Consider the following 26,552-nt stretch of genomic DNA (forward strand, 5'->3'; position numbering starts at 1 on the left):
TTTTTTTTTTTTTTGGTGATTTTTATTATCGAGAAATCACAAATATAAAAAGAAAATATATATTCCAGAAAAAAATACTCGATGATACGATAACTCCAGTCGCTCGTCATGTGTACAATACGCATACAATTTTATGGAAAGGGTTAAAATCGCGATGCATAATGTTTCTTCCCCAAGCCCACTCTGTAAATTTTAACATAGATCCTCGATTTCTTATGCAAATGTCGAAGGAATATCCTTTTTTCCCGACGACGAATTCTAAATCCAGAGTTGTTATTTATCGTATCGTATCAGAGAATCGATTTCATTTAAGGGGAAAAAAATCTTGGAGCGGAGAAGAACCCTTAAACTCGGACGAATTTCAAGATCGCGACGTTAAACGTGTGCAAACACGCGGACGAAATCGGCCACGATCCCCGTTCAAACACGAGGACCCGCTGTAAAGCAAGAGGTGTAAAAAGTCGTGGAAAAGTTGAGAGCCACTGTATATCAAACAGAATCCTTATCTATCTATCTATCTATCTCCTCTCCGAATATTTGTTTCTCAAACACTTTTTAACCGATAGTACTTTCCCGTGGAGAAAGTCTATCTGTCCTGGATCCTGGAAAATCGAATCGATTATTTACCAGGATGGACAAAACAAGAATACGAATTCTTTGACTTTCCACGAAGAGTGGAGAAGCGATTGTTGGGTGTGTGTGTGTGTCGAACGATAACGCGGAGGATTCCCAATAAGGAAGGCTTATTTCCTTGGAAGAGGGAGAGAAAGTTGACTGACGTTTCTGACGAGGGTAGTGGCACGCTGTAATCGGTGCGATAATTTTCCAAAACTTGGCCTTCGATATCTTATCCGTCAGAGAGGACCGTTGTAAAGTATTCCAAGAACAGTTCCAAAGTTTTCGTTTTGTTTATTGAAATTCTTTCGAAACGATTGATTCATCTTCTGCCGGAAATCGAAAAATTCCTAAGATGGTGAGAGAAATATTTGAATATTCTAAAAAGTACTTTCTTTTTTCTCTTCTTCCTCATTTATCGAAATAAAAATGTCGCATTTAAAGATTTATCTTGGATATGCTCGAAAAGCATTCGTTAAAAAAATTAAAATCTCCATTATTTGTGAAAAGAGAGAAATTTCCAAATTCTTTCCAAATTAAAAATTCACTATTATTTAGCATCATTCTCATTACATGGCAAAGAAAAGAAACATTGTCTCCTTTTCCGATTTATCATCACCGACCGCCATTATTATCCCCAATAACCGTCCATCGAACGAAAAGCTGATAAAACCACCCTTTGAGGGGCCGAGGCAAGCCTCTCGAGATGCTTAGAATTTACCAGAAACGATAAAATGCCTTGTCTCGATGTTTTAAACAGCAGTTGAATGGACCGAAGAGAGGTCTATAGAAGCACAGCACAGTGGAAGAAGGAGACGCTGTTGGAGACGCCTGGAGTCCACAGCGGGGGTATCGGTTGTATGGGGGAGGGGAGGAAACAAAACGAAGTCGAAATCCAAGCTTCTTGACGTTTCTCGAGTACGCTGATGGAAAAGCCACCGATACAAGAAGGAATTTTCCTCCTTCTTTTCCAGCCTTTTTTACCTTACCAAGGGAAGAAATTGGAAAAAATTTTCCATGGCTCGAGGAAACGAGTCTGCACCTTTAAACGTTCCCTTGTTAATCTTGAAAGCCTGTGCGGCGCTTTCGAAAGCGTGGGACGGTTTCGGCCGGTGATTTACGACCCCTCTCGACTCATTGACCCACGGTTATGACACTGGCTGACGCTTATAACCTTCCAACAGAATACCAGAGTGGAGTGAACCACCAGTGCCACTCCACCCAAGATCGATCCTTGCCACGCTCTTCCTTTTATTCCCCCATTGGCTTCTTCTTCTTCTTCTTCTTGCCAATCTTTCATCCCGAAACATCTTTTGTCGCTGCTTCGGTCGATCGGCGTGTCGTTCGGCTGTTTGCAAAATTTCCATCCCCTCGTCCATCTTCCGCTAACGGTCCTCTGCGATCGAGAAGGAAGAACGCGTATAAAAATATCCAGATACCTTTCACAAGATTAAACGAAAAAGTTTGAAATAACCTGCGTTCCATTCTGTATCCATAAAAAATTTTTAATCGTTAAATTCTATAATATAATATAATAATTCAAGATATAATAATATATAATAATAATAATTTTATAATGATAAATTTTATAATAATAATAAGAATTTAAATTAATTTTTCAGCTTTATATATAAATATGATTCGAATTGATCTTCATGGTCACGTTTTCGCGCCCCCTCCCTTCCTTTCGTAATTTTTAAACAGAGGTAACGAGTTAAAGGAATCGTGGCCCCTTCGCGTGATTCGCTCGTAGCACACCCTAACCACCCATACCTGGTGAACACACGGAATCGGAGCGTGGGAAGGCGGAGGAGGAGGCGGCCGGTAAAAGCGGACCCCATGCGGCTAATTGCAGGTGTTGCCGGGCCCGAAATCCGACGATTATGGCGTTTAGGCGGATATCCGACGATTGCGCCGATCCTAAGCCTTTCCCCCTCTTTCGCTTTCTTTCTTCCTTTTTATCGGTGATTATCGACCTAAACGCGTGGAACCGTATCATAAAAAGGGACGCGTTGCCTGTGGTTAGGCGTGGCCAGAATCCCCTTTAATCACCGACCACGTGGGTATGATGATTTACTTTCACGCAATGGAAACAAATTTCTCTTTCCGTTCGTCCGATTAGAAGAATATTTACGATCGTTTCTTCCTTTTTTTCTTTTAGAAGAATAGTTAATCACATCCATTGGACTCAATTTGCAATTATTTAGGTGTGCGAATGACTTTTTTTCTACGATAACTTCCCAACTGAACTCGAATTATTTCCCTGTTTTGAAAGAGGAGTCTTCTTTTGTTTTTAACCCTTTCACGAATTATTCAATCCTCGGAAAAAAACAGCTTTGTTAAATAGTTGTTTGAATTAAATTATGATTTTTCAGTTGTGTAAAATAACTTCGAGGAGATCCTCAAATAAGGAGAGTGAAGTGTCTAACGCGTCTCCTATTCGACAGAAACGATCGAGTAATCTTGTATCTGATTCGTGTAATAATAAAATCTTGAATTTGGAAAAAAAAGAATTGGAAGAAAATTGGAAAGAAATTTTCCAAACCGTTATTGTAAAAATTTGCAATAACCAAATTTACGATCACAGATGTCGCGACCGAGTTCCGACAAGGAAAAAGAAAGAAGCTAATCGCGCGAATCCACGACGTTCTAAATCGATCTTATTCACCAAGCGCACGTTGAAAAAAACGTGAGAGGAGAGGGCAAACATTTAGAGGCAATCGTTCGTTTATATAATCGGTATTCATTATACAACGCCGTTTTCAATTACCGAGCAACGTCCCAGGATCGAGAAACACCGCCATCGATCTCGCTCACGGAAACGATCTTGTGGTGTTTCCAAGGTGTTTCGCAGTGTTTTCTTTTTCTTTTTCTTTTTTTTTTTTTTCTCTTATGCACCTTCGATACTTGAAATTCAAACCGAAACCACGATGAATCATGTACTTATCGATTCAACGCGGGACCCGCTTCTTCCACTTTTCCCTCCGCCTCCTCTCGTGTGTATCGAGCCCGAATGGTGAAAAAGAAAAGGGCGTCGCGTCTGGCATCGCAAAACCGTTTCCATATCAGGGATAAAAAGGATGGACGCTCGTTTCGATTCATTCTCCCTCTTAATTATACGCATCTTGGATAATTAGAAAGCTGGTTAAAAATAAGAATCTATATCGAAATCGTATATTCGAAGGCTTGGTGAATATAATTATCGTTCGATAAATAAGTTTCAATTACTGATTGTATTAGTTATTATTTAACCAATACAACAATGTAATGTGTCTAATGTATTCAACGTTATTAAAAAAAAAAAAAAACGATTACCACTGCGAAAATAAAACGATGAAAACTTCGATCCAAAATTTTATTTACACGACTGTGGTCGAGTCATCAAACTTGAGATTTCGAAAATTAAAAGGATCGTCATTCGACTCTTTTCTAACGCGCGGATATATTATTTATTATTAAGAGGATATTGGACACGAAGACGCAACGTTGGTCTGAGCAAAGGGACAGCGAAGAGGGTATATAAAAGTGAGATTATGGAAAAAGTAGGGCACCGTCTCCCACGAGAAATTTCCTCGATCTGCACAACGTAACAAATTGTCTCTATCGTTGCTCCCTCTATTTTCGCAGAGATACCGAAGAATGAGTACAACAACAAGAATCAGTCCACGGGGAATAGTCCGATAAAGGTCGAGCTGCAGAACAACATGGACAGGTAAGCCTATTTCATTTCCCGCCTATCTCAAAGAAAAGAGGGAATTAAAAAAAAAAAAGGAAAGGGAAAAGAGCAGAGAGCACACTCCTGTGAATCATCTATTCGGGCGCACAATGAGTCAATGTTCGAAGTGTCATCAAAGGAACGGTTGGTTTTCGTGAAAAATCGTGCTCACTCGAAAATTTGTAGCTAAGCGTGTAATATAATATCGTAAACTCGACCCTCGCCACCTGGGATTCTCGTTGCGTTGCAGTTTCGATTCTCGTCGAACAATGGAACGTATTTAAAAAAACCGAATTTTCTTAAACCTCTCTGAATTATTATTGACACGGGAGAATACGCGTTTCTTCGATCGGCTAATAAAGAAATTTACAAAAAAAAGGGAAGAAAAATACAAACTTCCGCTCTTCTTCTTCCGAACCGATTTTAATTCGTACCCCAAATATTTAGAATCGTGGCCCCGAATCGGTCGGTTAAAGGAGGGGAGAGAAAAAGCAGAGGGAGAGGAAGGATTGGCGCGATTTTCCACAGGGCAAGGGTGGAGGAGGGGAGGAAAGATCTCCGCGGCGACGACGACGACGACGACGACGACGACGTCTGGCTTTCGTTTTCCATTATCGCGTGATGCAACGAAAGCAAACAGGCAGCCTCTCGCTGCTCGGCCCGTCCCGTTTAAATATTTTTGTTAGACGTTTCCGAGTTACTTGGAAGCGGCCGTTTCCACGTTCCACGTTCGCAGCATAAACATACTCGAGGGGCCGGGTGATGCTTTTGCGCGGAGAGCACGTGACGAGTACAAATATATTTGCCGCGTATCAAACGACGCGAACCGACGTTCCGCTCCCTTTGAAATCAACGTTCGCAGAGAGAAAGAGAGAGACAGAGACAGAGACAGAGAAACAGAGAAACAGAGAGACAGAGACAGACAGAGACAGAGAGAGAGACAGAGAAACAGAGAGACAGACAGAGACAGAGACAGAGAGAGAGAGAGAGAGAGAGAGAGAGAGAGAGAGAGAGAGAGAGCGAAGCTCGCGGATACCACTTTACCGGATACTCCTCCTCCTCTCGCTTTAATCGTTGAAACAGAGGGAAATTCGGGTAATTTTGTATAATCGAGTTGGTAACGTGACTGGAAAGGGAAGAGACGCGAGAAAGAGATCGGACGTGCATTTCAACGAGTTAAATTTTCCCGATTCACTGTTATGGAACGGGGTCGATGATCAAAGTGTGCCCGTTCTTCTCCTTATTCCGAGGTTTTCCGTCCATTTCTCGAGGCTTGTTTGTTTTTATTTAATTAGATCCCATGCGTCGTCGATAATCTTATCGAAATATCGCATTAAGAGAAACGATCCATCGTGTGTTCATTCAGCTTCAAATATAATGTATATATATATATATTTAAATACAGTTCTGTATGGAGATTCGTTGTTCCCTCGACGACGAAGCGAAAGTAAGATTGATTAATCGATCGACATTACAACAGGAAGTGAAATAATAGATCGATTGATTTTTGCAGGGTACCTCTGCCGTACGGCCACGCGTCTTCGATGATCCCAATGAGGAGGCAAAGCATTCGTTGCCATTTCGTGAAAGGGGTCGACTGGTGCAGCTGGAAATTGATCGCTATGATACTGCTTATGGTCTCGCTGTGCATAACGGCGGCCCTAGCCTACGTCGTGGGTAAGTCGTGGTGGCCTCCTCTAATCTTGTATTCGACGCGCGTTTATCTAGGATAGGAAACAAAATGTTCCCATTGCATCCCGGTAATATAATTCGTATTCACTTTGTATGGGTGATAATTTTAAATAATTTTAATCGATGATTCATTCAAATTCATTCGATGAATTTTTTTTTTTTTTTTTTTTTTTAAAGTGACAAAGATTGATGTATTTGTTTGGAAACGTTTGTACTATTATTTATGAATTGCGAAAAGAAATGTTAAGTTATTTAAAAAAAAAAAAAAAAGGCTTTCAACGCGTTTCAATTATATTATAACGCGGAATTATTGATAGAATTTCGAAAAATTGATACACCCCTCGCAAGCGGGGACAATATCGGTTTTTAAATTATAAAATATTACGCGCGAAATATTATTATTTCTGTCGGATTATGTCATATACTTGCATCGCTTTTTCAAAAAAAAAAAAAATAATAATAACACATTGCGTACGGGTCACGAGATATCTCGTTTTAATATTTTTTTTTCGACTCGAGGAATTGAAAACACTCGAAGCAATAATAAGAGAAGAAATAAAAAAACTGTAAAATCTATTCGTCCAATGGAAAAAGAAGCATTATTCGAGTTTGTAAAGTAAATAACAATTGATCGATTTAATTTTATTTATATAATAAATAATAGTTAAAGATTAAAAACATAATAAATAGAAATGTATAAGGAATACTTTATAATTGTGAATTAAAAAGTGCATGTATATTTTTTCTAAAAATATTCTATAATTATTCTATAAATGCATCACAAATATAGAAAAAAAAAAATATTCAAAAATTTAATTAAACTATAAAACCCCCTGCTTTCTCTCGTTTCAGTCTCGAGCATTCCGATTCAGGGCACGAAAAGTACGTGCACGGTACTGGTTAAAGATTAAAAGCCTACGTAATAAATGTATAAGAAATATTTTATAATTGTGAATTAAAAAGTGCATATATATTTTTTTTAGAGCGCTCAAAAATACGCAACACGTGATAATAAACCTCGATCTAAAAATATTCTATAATTATTCTATAAATGCATCACAAATATAGAAAAAAAAAATATTCAAAAATTTAATTAAATTATAAAACCCCCTGCTTTCTCTCGTTTCTATAATTATATATATAATTCTATAATTATATATTCTATAATTATTCTATAAACGCATATAGAAAAGCTTCACGAATATAGAAAAAAAAAATATTCAAAAATTTGATTAAACTATAAATAAAACCCTCCTGCTTTCTCTCGTTTCAGTCTCGAGCATAGTGAACCGATTCAGGGCACGAAAAGTACGTGCACGGTACTGGTTAAAGATTAAAAGCCTACGTAATAAATGTATAAGAAATATATTTTATAATTGTGAATTAAAAAGTGCATGTATATTTTTTCTAAAAATATTCTATAATTATTCTATAAACGCATATAAAGAAAAGCTTCACGAATATAGAAAAAAAAAATATTCAAAAATTTGACTAAACTATAAAAACCCCCTGTTTCCTTTCAGTCTCGAGCATAGTGAACCGATCCTACCAGGGCACGAAAGCGTGCGCGGTACTGGTTAGCGAGAGCACGGACACGAAAGCGTTGTCCTCGGACGGGAACAAGACCTCTTCGTCGGCGAGCGCCTCGTCCTCGCAGTCGAGCGGTCGAACACGGCAACAGGCATCCTCTGGAGGTAGTATGAAAGCATCGGCTAGCATGTTAGAGCACGCCTACCGTAAGCGTAGGGACACGTATAACAAGCATGCGTTGCACCAAACTGTCCCGTCCCGTGAACAAGCCGACGAGCCTCCCTCGACGGGGGTGGCGGGTGGCGAAGGGGCAGCCACGTCGCCACGATCGCCCGAGGCGGAGCGATCGGCGCCATTCACGGACGACCGTCCACGTGGTGTGGTTGTTGTGCATGATAAGGAGCATGCGGGACCGAACTCCTCCCCGACGTCCTCGTCTCTCTCGTCGCCGTCTTCGTCTTCGTCTATGTCTTCGTCTACGTCCTCGACACCCGCGGGGACGCATTTGTTGCTTGACGTCTCTCGCTCTTCCACGGCTAATAACCACTATTCGCACGATCCTTCGTCTGCTACCCCCTCCACTCTTCGCCCTTCCTCCCCTATTAACCCCACCACCGACCCTTCTTCCTATTCTCCTTCTTCTTCTTCTTCTTCTTCTTCTTCTTCTTCTTTTTCTTCTTCTTCTTCCGTTTCGTTTACGGACGAGAGCCAACCACCACCGTCCAAGAACCACCTAGCCAACGATCTCACCCCCCGTTCCTCCATTATCGACGAACAGATCGCCGATTCGAGCTACGTTCCACGAACCACTACCGAAAGTGGTACGGGCATCCCTGGGGCTTACGCTGGAGTTGCGTTCCCGGAAGTGGGTTCGAACGGGTTTCGGGGCGAGGAGGTGGAATCGATCACGATCGCGAAACAGGAGGATGATGGCACGGTTAGCGGCGTAGAGGTGGAAGTAGAATCGAGGGTGGAAGGGGGGGGAGGCACGACAGCGAGCATCGCCTACGATCATCAACGTAACGTGAGTAGCAAGGATGCGAAGGATGCTGTAGCGCTAGTAGTAGTTGGCGAGCACGAAGTAGACGCAGCACCGCCTGGACGAGCTTGGACGAAATCTTTGGAGGAGGTAAAGAAGAAGAGGAAGGAGGAGGAGGAGGAGGAGGAGGGAGGGAGGGAGGGCGTGGAAAGTGGGCCGCGGGATACCGCGAGGAATTCCTCGAGTGATTTTTCGGGAGTCGTGAAGGAAACGCGAGAACTGTCCCGGGAGGATTCCTCGTCGTCCGAGGAGGACGTCGGTTGGCCGAGTCGCGCGAAAAGTTACGAGAAATCCGAGGAGCTCCTCCAGCGGGACTATCCTTCGCCGATTTACAATTACAACGGGCAGGACGAGGTCGAGTTCGTGAAGTTGAACCACGGGAACGAGACAACGACAGGCAAGAGCAACGACAACGACAATGACGACGACGAGGACGATGTCGTCGACGAGGACGATGGCGACGACAACGACGACGATCGGGGCCCGATATCGTTCGGGGACGACGAGGTGAAGACGAACGACGTGCCTCCTTCGATCGGTGATCTCCGCGTGATCACCAGGGAGGAGAGCGACGAGGAGTTTTTGCGCGAATTCGAGAGGAAATTCCACGAGGAGGCCGATTCCCCCGCGGCGAGGGGGCGCGAGGGGGGAGAGGGAGCTTCCATCGAATCCAATTCCGCGGAATCTCGGAATCCCCCGACCCAGCAAGTGAAAATAATCGAGGTGCCGGTCGACCGATCGCGGCGGCCCTCAACCTCGTCCTCGACCCCATCCTCGCCTAACCGGGTGCTCGTCAACATCACGATCGCTTCCGGGGACTCCGCTTCAGCGGCCTCGAGGCCGCTCTACGTCCTCTCCGTCTCGGTGCCGACGGGCGGCGACGGCGTGGCGGACGGCGAGGAGCGCGACGGAGGGACGAGGGGGAGGGAAGAGGAGCGCGAGGGGGCGAGCGAGCGGGTCCATCGAGCCGGGCCAGCCCGAAGGCAGGAAGCGTCGAGCCAGATGGCCGAGATCGCGAGTCCCGTGGAGGGAAACGACAATCGATTGCCCCCACCACCGCAGCCACCTTCGTCGCCACCCCCTCCTATGTGGGCCGGTGGCGAGTGCGAGTGCTCTTGCCCGTGCATGGGATCGTCGTCCGACGAGTGGGACAACGATTTCTCGCCCGTTGACGAGACTATGAGCCTCGAAGGGCCTCGGGAAGGGCAGAGCCGTAACACGAGCGAGTCTGTGGACGAGCCGGACGTTGTCCGAACGGTGGCCGCCGACACGAGGCAGGTGGAAACGAGGGAGGAGGGGAACTCGGTGAGCTCAGTGAGTTTGGAGGAGACGGTAAAGGGTGAGACGAGTAGCCAGCACGATTATTTCTCGGGCACCGAGGAGAATAGCAGTACCATTGACTGGACAACCTCGAATTACGGGTCAGAGTCGAGCGGCGTAGGCGTGTCGGGGTGTTCTGGGGCAACACCCTTACCCCCAGAACCCACTATACTGATCCTGGAAGGTGAGGCCCCGTTTACGATTGTTTTTTCAAACCTTTGCCTCTTTTTTTTTTTTTTAACAGATTCTCACACGTCTCGCTAGTTTTTTCTCACTCACTAGATATTGTTATTATTATTATTATTGATCCTTCGGCTGTAATCTTTCTCTCTATCGCTGCTTTCTTCTCTCTATTTTTCAACACCTTTTTTTTTTTTTTTTGCTATTCTCATTGTTACGCTGATGCGAGCTTCTCTCTTTCTCTCTCTCTCTCTCTGTCTCTCTTCGCTTGAATAAAACAACACACGTAGCTATTCGCGAGGTATTTCTTACTTATCGCGCTCGAACTTGCCTGGCGTGTTTAAACGTTGATAACGGTTGTAGTGGTTATACGGTAGAAAAGTTTTGTGCAATATTGTAATATGGTGCATCGTGGTGTTGTGTACGCAATGGTATAATATGAACCGAGGTATTTTTCTAATCGATTCTCTCGCACGAAATTGTTGCGAAAATGAGGAAGAGAAAAAAGAAAAAGGAAAACAATGCTGACAATAGTGTTACGTCGTAGAAGGAGCGATGATGAAAATTCATCGAAAAATCTCGTGCAAGGACCAATTTTGTTTTAGATACTTTTTCATTTATTTATTTATTTATTTATTAGACTCCGAGTAAAAAACTGATTGGTTCTTACGATGAACGAGGATGTGAAATTAATTAAAATTCGCGAGAATTGCGATTATATAGTTTATTAGTCGATAGCGGAATAATAATAGGACTATAAAATTCGAGATTCGCTGATGCGCAAGCCTAGCTAAGTATAAAAAGCCATGCAAATTTTTTACAATACCTATTGCGCTTTATATATAAGCAATAAATAACAATCAGTTTTCTGATGGATGATATCATCTTTGAACAGATAATTAAGATACCTTCTTTCTTCCTTTCTTCCAAAAAAGAGTATCCCCCTCTTAGAAATTTTGCCAATATTCCGGCTAATTACTCGAAGAAAGAGGACAGAAGCTGGAAAGAAAAATTTTTCTTTTTAATATTCTTTAATATTCTTTTTTTATATCGTGTTATTAATTCAATTTTTTGCAATACTTTCGAAATATGATTCCATCGAAACGATCCGACGGAGAACTGATTTCTCGTGAAAGTGAAACACGCTCACGTTTCCCCGTCTAACGTTATCCAGGTGCGAGAACATTCCCAGCCAGATCTTTTCCACCTGACGGCACCACATTCGCCCAAGTGGGGCTGGGGCAGAAGCTGAGCAAAGAGATACCACCTTACAGCTACTGGAACATGCAATTCTATCAGTCGGAAGCCGCGTACGTGCGGTTCGACTATAATATTCCTCGTGGAGCGAGCATCGGTGTCTACGCGAGAAGAAACGCGCTTCCTACTCACACGCAGTACGATCTCCTTGAAGTATTGAGTGGTTTCAAGGCCAGGACCGCAAGGGCGTCCCATGTTAGTGTTATTGTATGTGCCACTGCCCCATTTTTATTTTTCTTTTTCTCTCTCTGTCTAACAGATTCCTAGAACAACAACATTAGATCTTATACCATATAAATTATCTCTATCTGTGTTTTTTAAAACGATTTATTTTTTTATTATTTATTTTCTATTATTCTTTTCATCGCAAAGGAGTCTTTTTTTTTTTCATTGGTCGAGAAGTTCTTGCGAATTTTCTTTTTTTTTTTTTCTTTTTTTTTTTTCTATTTTTTTTCCCTTCGTCAACACGTAGAGTAGTAGAAGAGATTGGTAGAAGTAGGTTAAGATTGTTGAGATTCGTCGATTTCTCGTCCAGCCGTCGATCAAGAAGGAAGTGACGCACTACATGGAACCTGGCCACTGGTTCCTCTCGTTGTACAACGACGACGGGGATCCTCAGGAGGTGTCGTTCATAGCTATAATCGCGGAAGACATGACGCATAATTGTCCGAACGGTTGTAGCGGAAAGGGGGAATGTTTGCTGGGTCATTGCCAATGTAACCCTGGTTTCGGTGGCGAAGATTGCAGCGAGAGTGTCTGCCCGGTCCTCTGCAGCCAACGTGGTGAGTAATAAATATAATATAATATCTTCTGGAAAAAGAATGGAAAAAAATATAATCGTTATTTCTGTCGAACGAAAATCGACACCTGAACTTTTCATTTATTCAACTGATCCTTTTTATTTTTCTAGAAATCGGGTTATCTATTGTAATCCTCTACTATGATTATATATCCCTCAACCGATATAGCTCGGATCAAAATACAAATTTTTCCACAATTTTATAATAATAGTTACAATCTTTTTTAACGACCCCCATCAATACCTAATCTATTATTAATTTAAAAATTTGGAATTTTAAAAATTTCCAGAAAACTCGATCAGTTCAACTTCTTACGTATATTTTCTTAAAGAGAGACAATTTTATTAATCGCCCCAACATTATTTCATCTTGTTCGACAATAGGCGAGTACATAAACGGGGAATGCCAATGCAATCCTGGCTGGAAGGGCAAGGAATGTTCCCTCCGACACGACGAATGCGAAGTGCCTGATTGTAACGGACACGGGCATTGCACGAATGGAAAGTGCAATTGCGTACGTGGCTACAAAGGGAAGTATTGCGAGGAAGTGGACTGCCCCCATCCGACTTGCTCCGGCCATGGTTTCTGCGCGGAGGGCACCTGCATTTGTAAGAAAGGGTGGAAAGGAGCGGATTGCAGCCAAATGGACAAGGAAGCGTTGCAGTGCCTGCCCGACTGTAGCGGACACGGGAACTTTGATCTTGAAACTCAGACGTGCCTCTGCGAACCCATGTGGTCTGGCGATGACTGCTCGAAAGGTAAAGAATGTTATATCAAAATCGCGTGTTAAATTGTTTCAAAAAAAGAAAAAATTAGAGAGGCCGGATAAATTCCGTTTGAAGTTATGACACGATAAGATACTTTTTAGATCTCATACTTTTGTGATTCTTAATTAGCTATAAAGTTGATCTTACAATGAGACAATTGCTGAGATCATACTTGGATACTTCATGATTTCAGGATTGTGAAATGTTGAGTCAAATCATGTTTGAAGAATTTTTTATTTTAATATTCACGAGTCTGATCATTCATTAGAATTGTGAGAATTGTATTATTCTCATAAAAAGGAACAATAAAAATTATTAATATCTAATCTATATCTAATATTCATAGATATTCATCAATAGATAATTCTCTTTTAAAAATAATTTTAACTTTTAGCTATTTCTAAATCGTGTCACAACTTTATATATATTTTACATAAAACAAAAATTCAAATTTCTTATTCCATCTGGATTAATCGATTCTTATGTTTCCAGGTCATCACATCTATAAAATTATCTATTTCATATATATATATATATATATCAATAATCGAATCGTTCTTCTTCTTTTCTTCGTTTGCTAATAGTCGTCGATTCGATCCCAATGTTGATCCTAATTTCAATCCGTTTTTAAAGAAAGAAAAAACCAACAAGTTTGTCCCCTGGCTTCTTGTGTTGCTTGCGTACACTAACGTTTCTCAAATAATACATTGACAGGAAGTTGAAATATAAATCCGTAATTTCCCTTGCCGATTTCCAGAGTTATGCGATTTGGATTGCGGTCCCCACGGGCATTGCGTGGACAACGCTTGCGACTGTTTGCCCGGATGGTCGGGCGAGCTGTGCAATTTGAAGCAATGCGATCCACGATGCAACGAGCACGGCCAATGTAAGAACGGTACTTGCTTGTGCGTGACCGGTTGGAACGGAAAACACTGCACCATGGAAGGTTGCCCAAATTCCTGTTCCGGGCACGGACAATGCAGAGTCAGCAACGATGGCCAGTGGGAGTGCAGGTGTTACGATGGTTGGGATGGCAAAGATTGCAACGTGCTCCTCGAACAGAACTGCAACGACGGAAGAGACAACGACAAAGGTATAAAACAAAGTGGAGGGGAATTTGTAATTTTGCGATTGTCAGCTTGGATTGTTAAAGAAAAATAATTTTAACAAATTAGTGGATGTTTTTAGCAAATTTTTTCGCAATTATGCTTATTGTTCAATTATTAAATTACCATAACAAAATTGCAAAATTTTTATCACACCTTTTTTCACGAATCAAAAAGTAGAATAATTTCGTTCGAAGTATGACGAAATTGTATGATTTGCGGGACGAATTCCGTCTTCGTTCCTTCGCGTTTCATTTTCGTATTACCCTTTAAACGATGGGTGTGTGGTATTATTTACGTCAGCCATATGGATCATCAAGCTCGGTTATAAATCTGTAACAAAGAAACGAATGCAAGATTTTTTTATTCAAACATGATTAATCCATCGAACGCGATTCGATATAAATATACGTGTCACGAATACGAACGAGCTTTTCTAATTGCATCATAATGTACTTTCCAGACGGTCTCATCGATTGCGCGGATCCGGAATGTTGCTCGAATCATATATGCCGTAGCAGCCAGCTTTGCGTGTCAGCACCGAAGCCGATCGATATACTTCTGCGAAAGCAGCCGCCGGCCATCACCGCTTCCTTCTTCGAGAGGATGAAATTTTTAATCGACGAGGGTAGCCTGCAGAACTACGCTCGCCAGGAGACCTTCAACGAGAGGTGAGTTAAACGATTGACAGCACGTCTCGTTGTTAGGTTTCTCCATCGCGTCTAGCATTATTAAACGACTCTAATTTAACGACGATTTATAATTACACAATTGCGTTTGTAACATTATTCGTGGAAAACGTAACGCATAATTTCGTCGACTTGAACGTGTCCGTGTCCGTCCATCCGTCCGTCCGTCGTTCTTCATTCGTCGTTCTTTCGTATCCGTCCCGAGTTTCATGTTTCGTGCAATTTTTTTTCTTTTTCACGTGTCAAATCAAACACATGGAAATAACACGATAAAATAATATATATTTTATACGAAGAGCTTGATGAGAAAATAATTCACATTTTTTTTTTTTTTTTTTTTAAATGCAAATCGCGTTTTTTTTTTTTTTTTTTTTTCCTCCAAACTCTTCGTACGTATGTCGATGTACGCAATGTTTAACAAATGGCGGTATACGTCTGAAAAGGAATGCATGTCTTGCGGGACGACTAAAGATTATTAAGGAACGTAAGAGCGAAGTTTATATATAAATCAGATTTGTTTTCGCGAACGATCAATCACACAGCGACAATCCTGGAACACGGCTGGTGATTATTTAAAATATGAAACGAAATCCTGAATCCTTTGTAACCTTTAGCTGCCTCGAGTCAACAAGGCAAGACACGTGCATCTTGCTCTTTATTTTTTTTTTTTTTTTTGTAATATGTATATATATATTACATATTATATATACGTATTTATTCTCGTCCGTGTTTTATACACACGTTTATATTATATCATACAAGAAACACGAAGACGTATACATAGATATGATATATTCTCTGCGTTGTTGTGACCCGTGTGAAATCACATCCCAAAAGTTTTATACATATGTTTGTACGTACGTGTGCGCGAGCGTGTGCCCTGCACTGAAATTCCCGAACCCCCTCTCAATCTTTCTCTCTTCACTATATCATCTCACTCATCATTCTATTATCTCTTCTCTTCGTCTTTTCTCTCGTTATTCTCTCGATCATCATCGAACCGATCGATCGTACACGTATGATCGACGATCTCTCTCTTTTTCTCTCCATTTATATACTCTCTTTCTCTCTCTCTTCCTCTCACACGTGTCCGTCCGAGTGGAGCTTGCGTGAATGTGTTGACTCCATGTTCAAGCCTCGAGCTTTACGCCTTCGATCAAAGAGGGGATAATTATCAATTCCTAAGAATTTCTATCTAAATTTCTTTCGAAGATTTTTTACAATCCTTCTTTTACTATCTTCCACGATCTTTCGAAATCTATCTCACACGTCCTATTTTCATCCTTCTAATAATATAATCCCGAATTAATCGAATTGTTTATATAGATCTGATCTGTCTCCTTCTCTAACTTACTTTCTTCTCTTCTATCTCTCTTCCATCTAATTTTTGCCTTTAATCACACCATTTTTAACTCGGCTCTGTTTTATCCGTGCTGCCCGTTCAGTATGTTCTGGAATCACTTCAACACAAGGTAAGAAAGCCATTTCGTCGATCAAGAGAAAAAAGAGTAAAAAAAAAAAAAAAGTAAAAAAAAAAAGTAAAAGAAAGAGGAAAAAAGAAAAGAGCGAAAAAAAGAAAGTAAAAAGGAAAAAAAAAAGAAAGAAAGAAAGAAAGAAAGAAACCGAGTTGCGAGTTTTTGTAGAGTATAAGCGGTTGAATATCTGCTGATATGCTGTTTGACGATAATTTTCGTGCATTTGGTATCGTGTGTAATACATAACTACGTAATATATACTATTCCTGCATCCGAATGAGGTCGCACGCGCGCTTTCAATTCAATTTCGAGTTACGAGTATTTTCACGATTTGCCGACAATTTAATCGACAATACAATCGACAACAACTGTCGACAAACGAAGAAGAATCTCTTTTTCTCGAATGTGTTGCGACGTGGCGTGCGATTGATCACAGAAAATTAAGAAAAAAAAAAAAAAAAAAAGGAAAGAAAAAAAAAAAGAAAGCTCAACAACACCAACCCTCTTGTCTCCTTCTCATCAGTGTTCGAATCTCTTTCTCGTTGCATGGTTTGGTTACCTTATTATTCCTACGTTGTCTTTCGTGCCTTTTAAGTTAAGCTTCTGACTTTGTGTTATTCGTGTTATATGTGTATGTATATATATGTATTTACTGTCAACCCGACCTCGACCGATGCTTCTTCAGTGCCAATGAGGGCAACGATGCATCGTGGTGTCGCTTTTTCTCACAAGTTAATTTCTCTCAAAAAAAAAAATATATATATATATATATATATATATTTTTTTTTATCCGAAAAGATGAAAACAAAGGTGAAAGATAAAAATATTTTTCTACCTTTTTATCCTGGAAAAGAATAAAAATTTATTTCAGTATTGCTGTATACGGGATAGAAATTATTGGAATTTTATACAGCTTTATTTTCCTCGAGACGGTAGTTGCTTGCTAATTTTTAATGTAAATTAAATTTTTCAAATGGTAAAGTAAATTTTAGCATATGAATTTGTCTTGAAATCTAATATACAAAAGAATTTGTTAGAACAAAATTCGAAATTTGATAAATAAAATAAGAACATTAGAATAGAATTTTGAAACAATACTATGATCATTATGTGAGACAAAAGAGGAAAAAAAATAAACAATTAACATAAATACATTAAAAAAAAAAAATAAATACATTAAAAAATACATTAAAAAACAAATTAACAAAAAATAAACATTTCCAGATTATTAACCACCTCTTTAGCACTGAAGAGCAACGTTGACAGAAGACAGAAATCGCGTTGACTGAATTATCCCGCGTATTCGAGTTTGTTTCTAATATATAATTACTACGCACGGAATACCAATTACAAGAACGAAGAAGTACGGTATAAGCACGAATAGAGCGAATAGTTTATCATCAAAAAAACTTATATAAAAATATTTCTTGTTCTAAAGTTGACTGCAATTTCTTGTGTGCATTAAAGAAATAACAGTACATCTTCGTTCCCAGAAATAATTACTTAAGAACACTGCAAGACGAAATACGAACGAAGTATACACAGTAATACCATCGTAGATTGAAATTAGATTAGACAGTAACAGTTGCTTTGTTGTTAGTGTGCCACGGTGCACAGTGGAAAAAAGTAATCACGTTAGTTGACACGACCGACCTGACAGCCATTGGATCGTTAACGTTATTGTTTCCTGACAGCCGATCGGCCGTTGTCCGTGGTCGCGTTGTCACGCATCTTGGCACCGGTCTGATGGGAGTGCGAGTCAGTACCAGCACACCCCTGGAAGGCTTCACCCTGACGAGAGACGACGGCTGGTTCGATCTCCTAGTGAACGGTGGTGGTGCGGTCACTCTCCAGTTCGGCAGGTCGCCCTTTAAGCCGCAGAGCCACATAGTTTTCGTCCCATGGAACGAGGTATAGACGTGTTCCATGATTAATTTAATTATGGGAGATATGCAAACCAAATGGAAAAGAAGAAGGATGATCAAAGTATTTCTCTTCTCTTGTTTAGATATTTTGCTCGCTTCGATGAATAATACTTTGATCGATGACCTAAAACAGAATAATATTTATTTAAATATATAATATTATTAGATATTAATTTTGCCAAAAGAATTTTTGCATTTCTAATAATTGCTAAAAATAAAAATCTGTCAATTGTTTTAAATGTGTAAATCTTTTTCATTTATGAGTAACATGGAAATAAATTTATAAATAAATGTATAATATTGCACCTGTATTCGTGGGACGAAATGATTTATACGCACGCGATTTATATACATTCGAGATAAAGATTATTTCCAAGCTTAGAATTATTTCTTAACTGCTAAAAATAACTATTAATTTACATATAAATGCTTTGATGTCCTTCGTCTACTATATTTGACATAAGTGAATCGACCATGACATTAAACGAAACTCGTAAAACAAGAATTTATATATTCTTGGAAAGAATAATCTTCAACGAAGAATCTAACATAAATATTATCTTTCCTCAAAGGTTGTAATTATCGACAAAATCGTGATGAGCACCGCTGAAGAAAAGCAACCTAACCACGTTCCACACGCTTGCGCGGCTCATGATTACGATCTGATGAAGCCAGTTGTTCTGGCGACGTGGAAGCACGGTTTCCAGGGTGCCTGTCCCGACAAGAGCGCCATTTTGGCCGAGTCCCAAGTCATACAAGAAAGCCTGCAAATACCTGGCACAGGATTGAATCTTGTTTACCACAGCTCCAGAGCGGCCGGCTATCTATCCACGATACAATTGCAATTGACACCGGAAGTCATACCGCCTACTCTAAATCTAATCCATTTGAGAATTACAATCGAGGGTATCCTATTCGAGAAAACGTTCGAGGCGGATCCAGTGATAAAATTCACTTACGCGTGGAATCGATTGAACGTCTATAGGCAACGCGTTTACGGTGTCACCACGGCTATGGTGAAAGTTGGATACGAGTACAACGACTGCAAGGACATCATCTGGGACGTGCAGACGACGAAACTTAGCGGTCACGATATGTCCATTTCCGAAGTTGGGGGATGGAATTTGGATATTCACCATAGATATAATTTCCATGAAGGTATATTGCAAAAAGGAGACGGTTCGAATATCTATCTGAAACAGAAACCCAGGGTTATTCTGACGACAATGGGAGATGGACATCAGAGGCCATTGGACTGTTACGATTGCGACGGGCAAGCTTCCAAACAACGACTTCTTGCGCCCGTTGCTCTCGCTACTGCTCCTGATGGTTCCATTTTTGTCGGTGATTTTAATCTTGTGAGAAAGATCCTCGTCGATGGAACTGTTAGGACTGTTGTCAGGCTCAAGTAAGCATCCTGTTGAACGTTAACATATTTTCATGAAATTTTGCATACTCCAATAATCCAAATATTGTTTTATTTTATCAAATATTTTTCCTTTCAGTGCAACAAGAGTCTCTTACCGCTATCACATAGCTCTCAGTCCATTGGACGGTTCCCTCTACATTTCTGACCCGGAATCCCATCAAATTATCCGAGTCCGCGATACCAACGATTACTCTGACCCTGATCACAACTGGGAAACGGTAGTTGGATCCGGAGAGCGCTGTCTTCCTGGTGATGAAGCCCATTGCGGAGACGGCGCTCTCGCTAGAGATGCCAAACTGGCCTATCCCAAAGGAGTAGCTGTATCCGCCGACAATGTACTGTATTTCGCAGACGGAACTAACATCAGAATGGTCGACAGAGATGGTATCATCACCACCGTGATCGGCAATCACATGCACAAATCGCATTGGAAACCCATCCCTTGCGAGGGTACCCTGAACGTGGAAGAAGTTCATCTTCGTTGGCCTACGGAATTAGCGATCAATCCTCTGGACAACTCGTTGCATATGATCGATGATCACATGGTACTTCAACTGGCTCCAGACGGTCGTGTCAAAGTTGTTGCTGGACGCCCACTACACTGTGCATCGCCATCTTCCTCGTTCGACACGGAGCTCGCGACGCATGCAACTCTGGTCATGCCTCAGAGTATCGCGTTCGGCCCATCTGGAAATCTGTATATCGCGGAAAGTGACTCTCAAAGAATTAATCGCGTGAGAGTGATCGGTACAGATGGCAAGATCTCACCATACGCAGGTGCAGAATCGAAGTGCAATTGCTTGGAACGTGGTTGCGATTGTTTCGAAGCCGATCACTATCTCGCATCTACCTCCAAATTCAACACGATATCCGCAGTAGCTGTATCCCCTGACGGTGTTGTACATATCGGTGACCAAGCGAACTACAGGATTCGATCTGTAATGGCGAGCATTCCAGACGCCAGTGGTGCAAGGGAATATGAAATTTACTCACCGGATACCCAAGAGATTTACGTATTCAACAGATTCGGCCAACACGTGGCTACTAAAAACATTCTCACCGGTGAAGCTGTTTATCAATTCACGTACAATGTCAATACCAGCAATGGAAAACTCAGTACTGTCACAGATGCAGCCGGTAATAAAGTGTTCTTGTTAAGAGATTACAGTAGTCAAGTGAATTCCATCGAGAATACCAAAGGACAGAAGTGCAGGCTTAGGATGTCCAGGATGAAAATGTTGCACGAGCTAAGCACCCCGGATAATTATAACGTCACGTTCGATTACCATGGACCGACTGGTTTGCTGAAAACCAAATTGGATAGTACAGGCAGGAGTTACGTTTATAATTATGATGAATTTGGCAGACTTACTACTGCTGTAACGCCTACAGGAAAGGTGATCAGTTTGACCTTTGATCTGAGTTTGAAAGGTGCAGTGGTGAAGGTAGGACAGAATAATAGAAAACCTATCTCGATGCTGATCAAGGGATCTTCCGTTGTGACGAAAATTGGAGAAGCTGAACAGAGAACAACTGTGCTTCCTGATGGTTCCGTGGGTCAGGTCACGCCATGGGCTCATACGGTTAGCACCGATACCTTACCATATTCCGTGTTGGCCGAAATCGAGCCGCTATTGGGCGAGAGTTATCCAGTACCTGCTAAACAGAAAACGGAAATCGCTGGAGATTTGGCAAATAGATTCGAATGGCGATACTTCCTGCGGAAACTTCAAGGTAACAAGAATAGAGGTAATTCGAAGTCCGTGGCTCAAGTTGGTAGAAAGCTTCGTGTCAATGGAGATGTTCTACTATCTCTCGAGTACGATAGGGAGACTAATAGCGTGGCCGTGTTCATGGAGGATATAGAGTTTCTAAATGTCACTTATGATAAAACGGCAAGACCGGTTAAATGGGGACCGAGAAATGGTATCTTCTCCGGTGTAGAACTCGAATACGATCGGTTTAGTAGATTAACTAGTTGGACTTGGGGTGACATCAGCGAAACCTATGGTTTCGATAGGGCTGGAAGATTGTACGAAATCAAATATAGCGATGGCACATCGATGGTGTATGCATTCAAGGATATGTTCAGTAGTCTTCCGCTGAAAGTAACCACGCCAAGAGGAAGCGATTATTTATTGCAGTACGATGAAGCTGGGGCATTGCAATCGTTAACTACTCCAAGAGGTCATATTCACGCCTTCTCGTTACAAACCTCTTTAGGATTCTACAAATATCAATATTACTCACCAATGAACAGGCATCCGTATGAAATTTTGTACAACGATGATGGACAGATTTTAGCGAAGGTGTATCCTCATCAAAGTGGCAAGGTTGCTTATGTTTATGATCATACTGGAAAATTGGAGACCACTCTTGCTGGTAAGTGATGTCAATTATCTAAAATAATTTGTATATTTTTTTTTTTTGTAATTTTTATATATAAAATATATAGATAGTGTAGAAAATTTATAGAATTTCATTAAATTTATTAAATATTAAATATATTTGTACAGGACTATCTTCGATACACTACACCTATCAAGAAACCACAAGTCTAGTCCACAGCATCGATATCAATGAACCAAATTTCGAAATGCGTATTGAATATAAATATCATGCAGGAATTGTCAAAGATGAGAAGATTAAATTCGGTAGTAAGAGTGGTTTGGATAACGCGCGTTACCGCTACCAATACGATGGTAACGCTCGAATATCGGGTATCGAGGTTGATATCAATGGCAAACAGCTTCCTCAATTACGGTTAAAATACAATCAAAACCTTGGAATATTAGAAGGCGTAGGAGATCTCAGAATATATAGAAATCTGTTCAACAGATCTGTAATGCAAGATAGTAGCAAACAATTCTTCACTGTCACTGATTACGACGAACATGGCCGAGTTAAGGCAGTTTTAATGAACATTCGATCGTTGGACGTGTTCCGTATGGAACTTGAATATGATAATAGAAATCGTATAAAGATGAGAAAACTCTCTATTGGAAAAGATGCCATGGAAAAGAAGGAATGGACCAAGATGGAGAAGATAACGTACAATGCTGATGGACATGTATTGGAAGTAGCAGATACGGAAAATAATTGGCAATACGCGTATGATGAAAATGGTAACGTGATAGGTGTCACGGAGCATAATGAAAAAATCGCATTGGGATATGATAGTGGGGATCGTGTTGTTCAATATGGCGACGTCGAATTTAATTCTTACGATGGACGGGGCTTCGTCGTTATTCGAGGAGAGCACAAATACAGGTTTGTTTAAAAATTATTTTTAAGCGAGCATAATTATCTTTCAATACGTTTCGTATTCAAAAGAAAGAGTAATTCGTGAAAAAAATATTATCACGAATGTGTTGAAAATTTCATTTTTACTAACATATAAATTGTCGTCATATTATTGATTAATATGACATAAAATTCATTTATTCTAACTATTTTCAAAATATGGAATAATAATATAGCTAATTATTATTATTATCTTTAAAATAATCAATAATTATTATATTTTTGTATTATTGTTTTTTTGTACAGATACAACTCACGTGGCCAGTTGATTCATGCATCAGAACACAAGAAATTCCAGATATGGTATTTCTATGATGATCGTGGTCGATTAGTAGCTTGGAATGATGATCGCGAAAATATTACGCAATTTTTCTACGCGAACCCGAAGACGCCGGATCTGATCACACATATTCACTTCCCCAAGTCCTCGAAAACATTCCGGTTCCTCTACGATTCCCGCAATTTCCTCATGACAGTAGAAACGTCTGAGCAAAGGTTCTACGTGGCAACTGATCAAAATGGCTCCCCTTTGGCGCTGTTCGACACTAATGGAAATCTGATCAAGGAAATGAGACGTACACCATTTGGAAAGATAATCAAAGATACCAATCCAGATTTCTATCTTCCTATCGATTTCCACGGTGGTCTTCTCGATCCGAATACAAAATTAGTCTACTTAAATAAAAGACTATACGATCCGACCGTTGGACAATGGATGACACCTGCGTGGGAACAAATGGCAAACGAGCTCACCACTCCAACGGATATTTTCATCTATCGTTTCCGTAACAACGATCCCATCAATTTTAAACAAAACGTCGAGTACATGACCGATTTAAGTAGCTGGTTGAAACTTTATGGTTACGATATTTCCGCGATGTTAGGTTCCGAATACATGAAACAAATGGTGTACCAACCTAGTGCTATAGTTACGTCGCCACAATTGACGCCAGACTTCGGTGTTATGTCAGGTTTACAGTGCATCGTCAATCGTGTACACGAAAAATTTTCCGATTTAGGATTCGTCCCCAAACCCTTACTCAAATTAGAACCAAAGACGAGAAATCTTCTTCCTCGCGTAGCCCATCGTCGCGCTGTATTTGGAGAAGGTATACTGGTGTCTCGTGTCGGTGGACGAGCACTCGTTAGTGTAGTAGATGGAGTGAATAGTGTCGTCCAGGATGTAGTGACATCTGTGTTCAACAATTCGTATTTCCTGCCGTTGCATTTTAGCGTCCATGACCAGGATGTGTTCTACTTTGTAAAGGACAACGCGTTGAAGATTCGTGACGATATGGAAGAACTTCGTCGTCTAGGTGGGATGTTTAACGTTTCTACTCATGAAACTACAGAACATGGCTCTGGTACTTGGAAAGAATTGAGGTTACACAATCCGGACGCCGCTGTTGTGATTAAGTACGGAGCGGATCCTGAACAAGAAAGGCATAGAATATTAAAACACGCTCACAAAAGAGCAGTGGAAAGAGCCTGGGAAATTGAGAAGCAGCTCGTAATGGCTGGTTTCCAAGGTAGAGGTGATTGGTCGAAAGAAGAAAAGGATGAACTAATTAGTCGAGGTACGGTAAGCGGTTACGAGGGCGTCGATATTCACAGTGTACACAGATATCCACAATTAGCCGATGATCCTGGTAACGTAGCGTTCACCAGAGATACAAAAAGAAAACGACGGAAGAGTGGGAACAGGCGTAATAGGATTCACAGGCATGACTCGTGATTCGAGGATGTGACGCGGGATCGTAACGCTATTTGGGACTTGATTCATGCACCTACGTGAATCGCGCCGCGAACAAACATACCGAAAGAACAATGAAGAGAGACAAGACTAACGTTCGTTCCATCGAGCCGATTATAAAAAGAAAAAAAAGGAAAGGTTCATCGAGATAGCGATATACGTGCCGTCTAACCTCTTTTCTCCCCGATCGTTCTCTCTGTTCTCTTACCGCACTCGTGATCAAGATGGTGGACAAGAATGAAAATAATAGAAATGTATTCTTTCGATCAACCGCTTGAGAATCATATGGTGATGCTGTCCGTTTTTTTTATTTTGTGTGTAGCAAATCCCGCTCGGTGTGCCATAATAGCGTTGCTTGTGATTCAATCGTGTTCATAATTTTTTTTTTGTCGACAGCACGATCGAAGATGTTTGTTCGGCGACAGTATATATATATATATGTATATACGTTTGTGGAAAAATCGTGATCCGTGAAGAAGATTGAGCTAGTCACGAGAAAAAAAAGAAAAAGAAAAAGCTTGTTATGTGGTGATTAGTTTATATTCATAATCAAAGAAAATGATACTTATTCGCAATTGACGTGTTAAGACATTGAAGTAAGTGCATGAACGTTCAAGGTGCCGTCCGTGAATAATGAAATTTGAGATAAAAAAGAAAGGACATACGAAATAAAAGGAAGAAAATAGAGGGCGAGTGCGTGAAAGAGAGAGGAGAGAAGATACTCCTGTTCTTTCAGAGTGATCGATCGATCCGGAGCTTGGTGTATTCATGCAACAGGGTCTAATGAGACGTGCACGTAGGCACGAACGGGACGCTTCGATCCCGACGTATCCGGGGCGTTTTCGTTCTTATAGAAAGGGATTATATTTATGCAGATACTATGATACTTTCGCGATATCGCCTATAAATCGTCGCGGAACATGCGAACGAACGAAACAAGATGATAAATGCAAAAGAAACAAAAAAAAGAGATACGTCGACACAAATATACAGCAAATATTTTTAACATGACGCAAGTGGTGTGCTAGTGCGAGATGTGCGATTGTAAATATAGCTACTATCGTAATGTGTAGATAATATATAATATATGTATATATATATACATATATATTTATATATATGTATATATATATATATATATATATATATGATTGAACCGGTAAACTTAAGTGAAAACTGTCGATAATGCTTTTATATATGTATACTACATGACACACGACTCGCGAAATAAACGCGCGCGTGTGTATGTACCGAACACGCGACATACACACGGAAAATATACACATATATACGAACAACACGCGAGACACCTATACTCACTATATATAGAAAAAGATATAGACAAATTGATCAAGCAGTATATTTTTTTCTTTTTTAAGAAAATTTGAAATATGATAATTTTTCTTTAAGAAGAAAAAGATAAAAATATATCGAATTGAAATTGGATTAATAGATTTATATATGCGATTCACGCAAAAAAATGCAAAAAAGATACGTATCCGTAAAACACATCCGCCTGGAAGAATCGGTAAAAAAAAATAAGTAATCACATCCGATTTTTTTAGATCGAAAAAATAAAATTGGAACTATCGATTATATTATCATTAAAAATGAGAGGGAAAACGTGTAAATAAATAGATTTGATAGATATGAAAACATTTACGTGTCATACTAAAGCTATAATAATTCGGCGTGGAATTCGTTATCGTGTATTTTATGTCTCGTGTCAGTACCTCGCGTGATCTGGTAGCAATGACAACGTGATGTAACGGGACGAGCAATAGATGAGCAAAAAAAATGTCATGACGAGATCCGTCAAAATAATGTCCAGGTGGAATAATAATAATATGATAACGATAATAATAATAATAATAATAATAACAATAATAATAATAATAATAATAATATAATATTATAATAATAATATAATAATAATAATAATAATAATATTAATGAT

General features: G+C 40.3%; 2 protein-coding genes and 3 long non-coding RNA genes across 10 annotated transcripts in view; 2 read left to right on the forward strand and 3 right to left on the reverse strand.

Moving 5' to 3' along the window:
• Nucleotides 1-26,548, forward strand: part of LOC122714048 (teneurin-m) — a 604,012-nt gene extending 577,464 nt beyond the window's left edge. For 4 of the 5 annotated variants that reach the window (XM_043935045.1, XM_043935059.1, XM_043935052.1 and 1 more), the window contains 10 exons: nt 4,243-4,327; nt 5,844-6,007; nt 7,546-7,716; nt 13,673-14,008; nt 14,485-14,692; nt 17,880-18,096; nt 18,683-19,518; nt 19,616-21,921; nt 22,056-22,809; nt 23,089-26,548. In XM_043935045.1, the coding sequence (XP_043790980.1) occupies nt 4,243-4,327; nt 5,844-6,007; nt 7,546-7,716; nt 13,673-14,008; nt 14,485-14,692; nt 17,880-18,096; nt 18,683-19,518; nt 19,616-21,921; nt 22,056-22,809; nt 23,089-24,577 (6,566 nt within the window). In that variant the 3' untranslated portion in view covers nt 24,578-26,548. Of the gene's footprint in view, nt 1-4,242; nt 4,328-5,843; nt 6,008-7,545; nt 7,717-11,671; nt 12,131-12,531; nt 12,907-13,672; nt 14,009-14,484; nt 14,693-17,879; nt 18,097-18,682; nt 19,519-19,615; nt 21,922-22,055; nt 22,810-23,088 lie in introns of those variants that run through there. The other variant, XM_043935069.1, reaches the window with a different exon arrangement.
• Nucleotides 7,733-11,628, forward strand: LOC122714071 (dentin sialophosphoprotein-like). Its single transcript, XM_043935091.1, has 2 exons — nt 7,733-10,095; nt 11,266-11,628. The coding sequence occupies exons 1-2, from the start codon at nt 7,740-7,742 to the stop codon at nt 11,613-11,615; spliced, it is 2,706 nt and encodes a 901-aa protein (XP_043791026.1). The 5' UTR covers nt 7,733-7,739; the 3' UTR covers nt 11,616-11,628.
• LOC122714102 lies at nt 10,810-11,622 on the reverse strand. Its single transcript, XR_006346575.1, has 3 exons — nt 11,481-11,622; nt 11,172-11,368; nt 10,810-11,090 (listed from the first exon to the last, which is right to left on the reverse strand). It is a non-coding gene; the product is annotated as an uncharacterized LOC122714102 (long non-coding RNA).
• Nucleotides 13,841-14,590, reverse strand: LOC122714113. Its single transcript, XR_006346578.1, has 3 exons — nt 14,450-14,590; nt 14,178-14,354; nt 13,841-13,979 (listed from the first exon to the last, which is right to left on the reverse strand). It is a non-coding gene; the product is annotated as an uncharacterized LOC122714113 (long non-coding RNA).
• On the reverse strand, nt 18,096-19,776 carry LOC122714106. Of its 2 annotated transcripts, none has more exons than XR_006346577.1 (4): nt 19,635-19,776; nt 19,373-19,527; nt 19,070-19,299; nt 18,096-18,234 (listed from the first exon to the last, which is right to left on the reverse strand). It is a non-coding gene; the product is annotated as an uncharacterized LOC122714106 (long non-coding RNA). The 2 variants fall into 2 exon arrangements; XR_006346576.1 differs by having other exon boundaries at nt 19,070-19,303.
• Nucleotides 26,549-26,552: the final 4 nt, after the last annotated feature.

The sequence above is a fragment of the Apis laboriosa genome, unplaced genomic scaffold, assembly GCF_014066325.1.
Source record: "Apis laboriosa isolate Shangri-la unplaced genomic scaffold, ASM1406632v1 scaffold112_cov148, whole genome shotgun sequence".
NCBI classification, from domain to species: domain Eukaryota; kingdom Metazoa; phylum Arthropoda; class Insecta; order Hymenoptera; family Apidae; genus Apis; species Apis laboriosa.

Excerpts from the sequence above, each read along its gene's own strand:
- LOC122714071 (XM_043935091.1), top strand. The coding sequence starts at position 7,740 with ATGTTAGAGCACGCCTACCGTAAGCGTAGGGACACGTATAACAAGCAT. Across the intron at positions 10,096-11,265 it reads CACTATACTGATCCTGGAAG|GTGCGAGAACATTCCCAGCC; the intron begins GTGAGGCCCCGT and ends AACGTTATCCAG.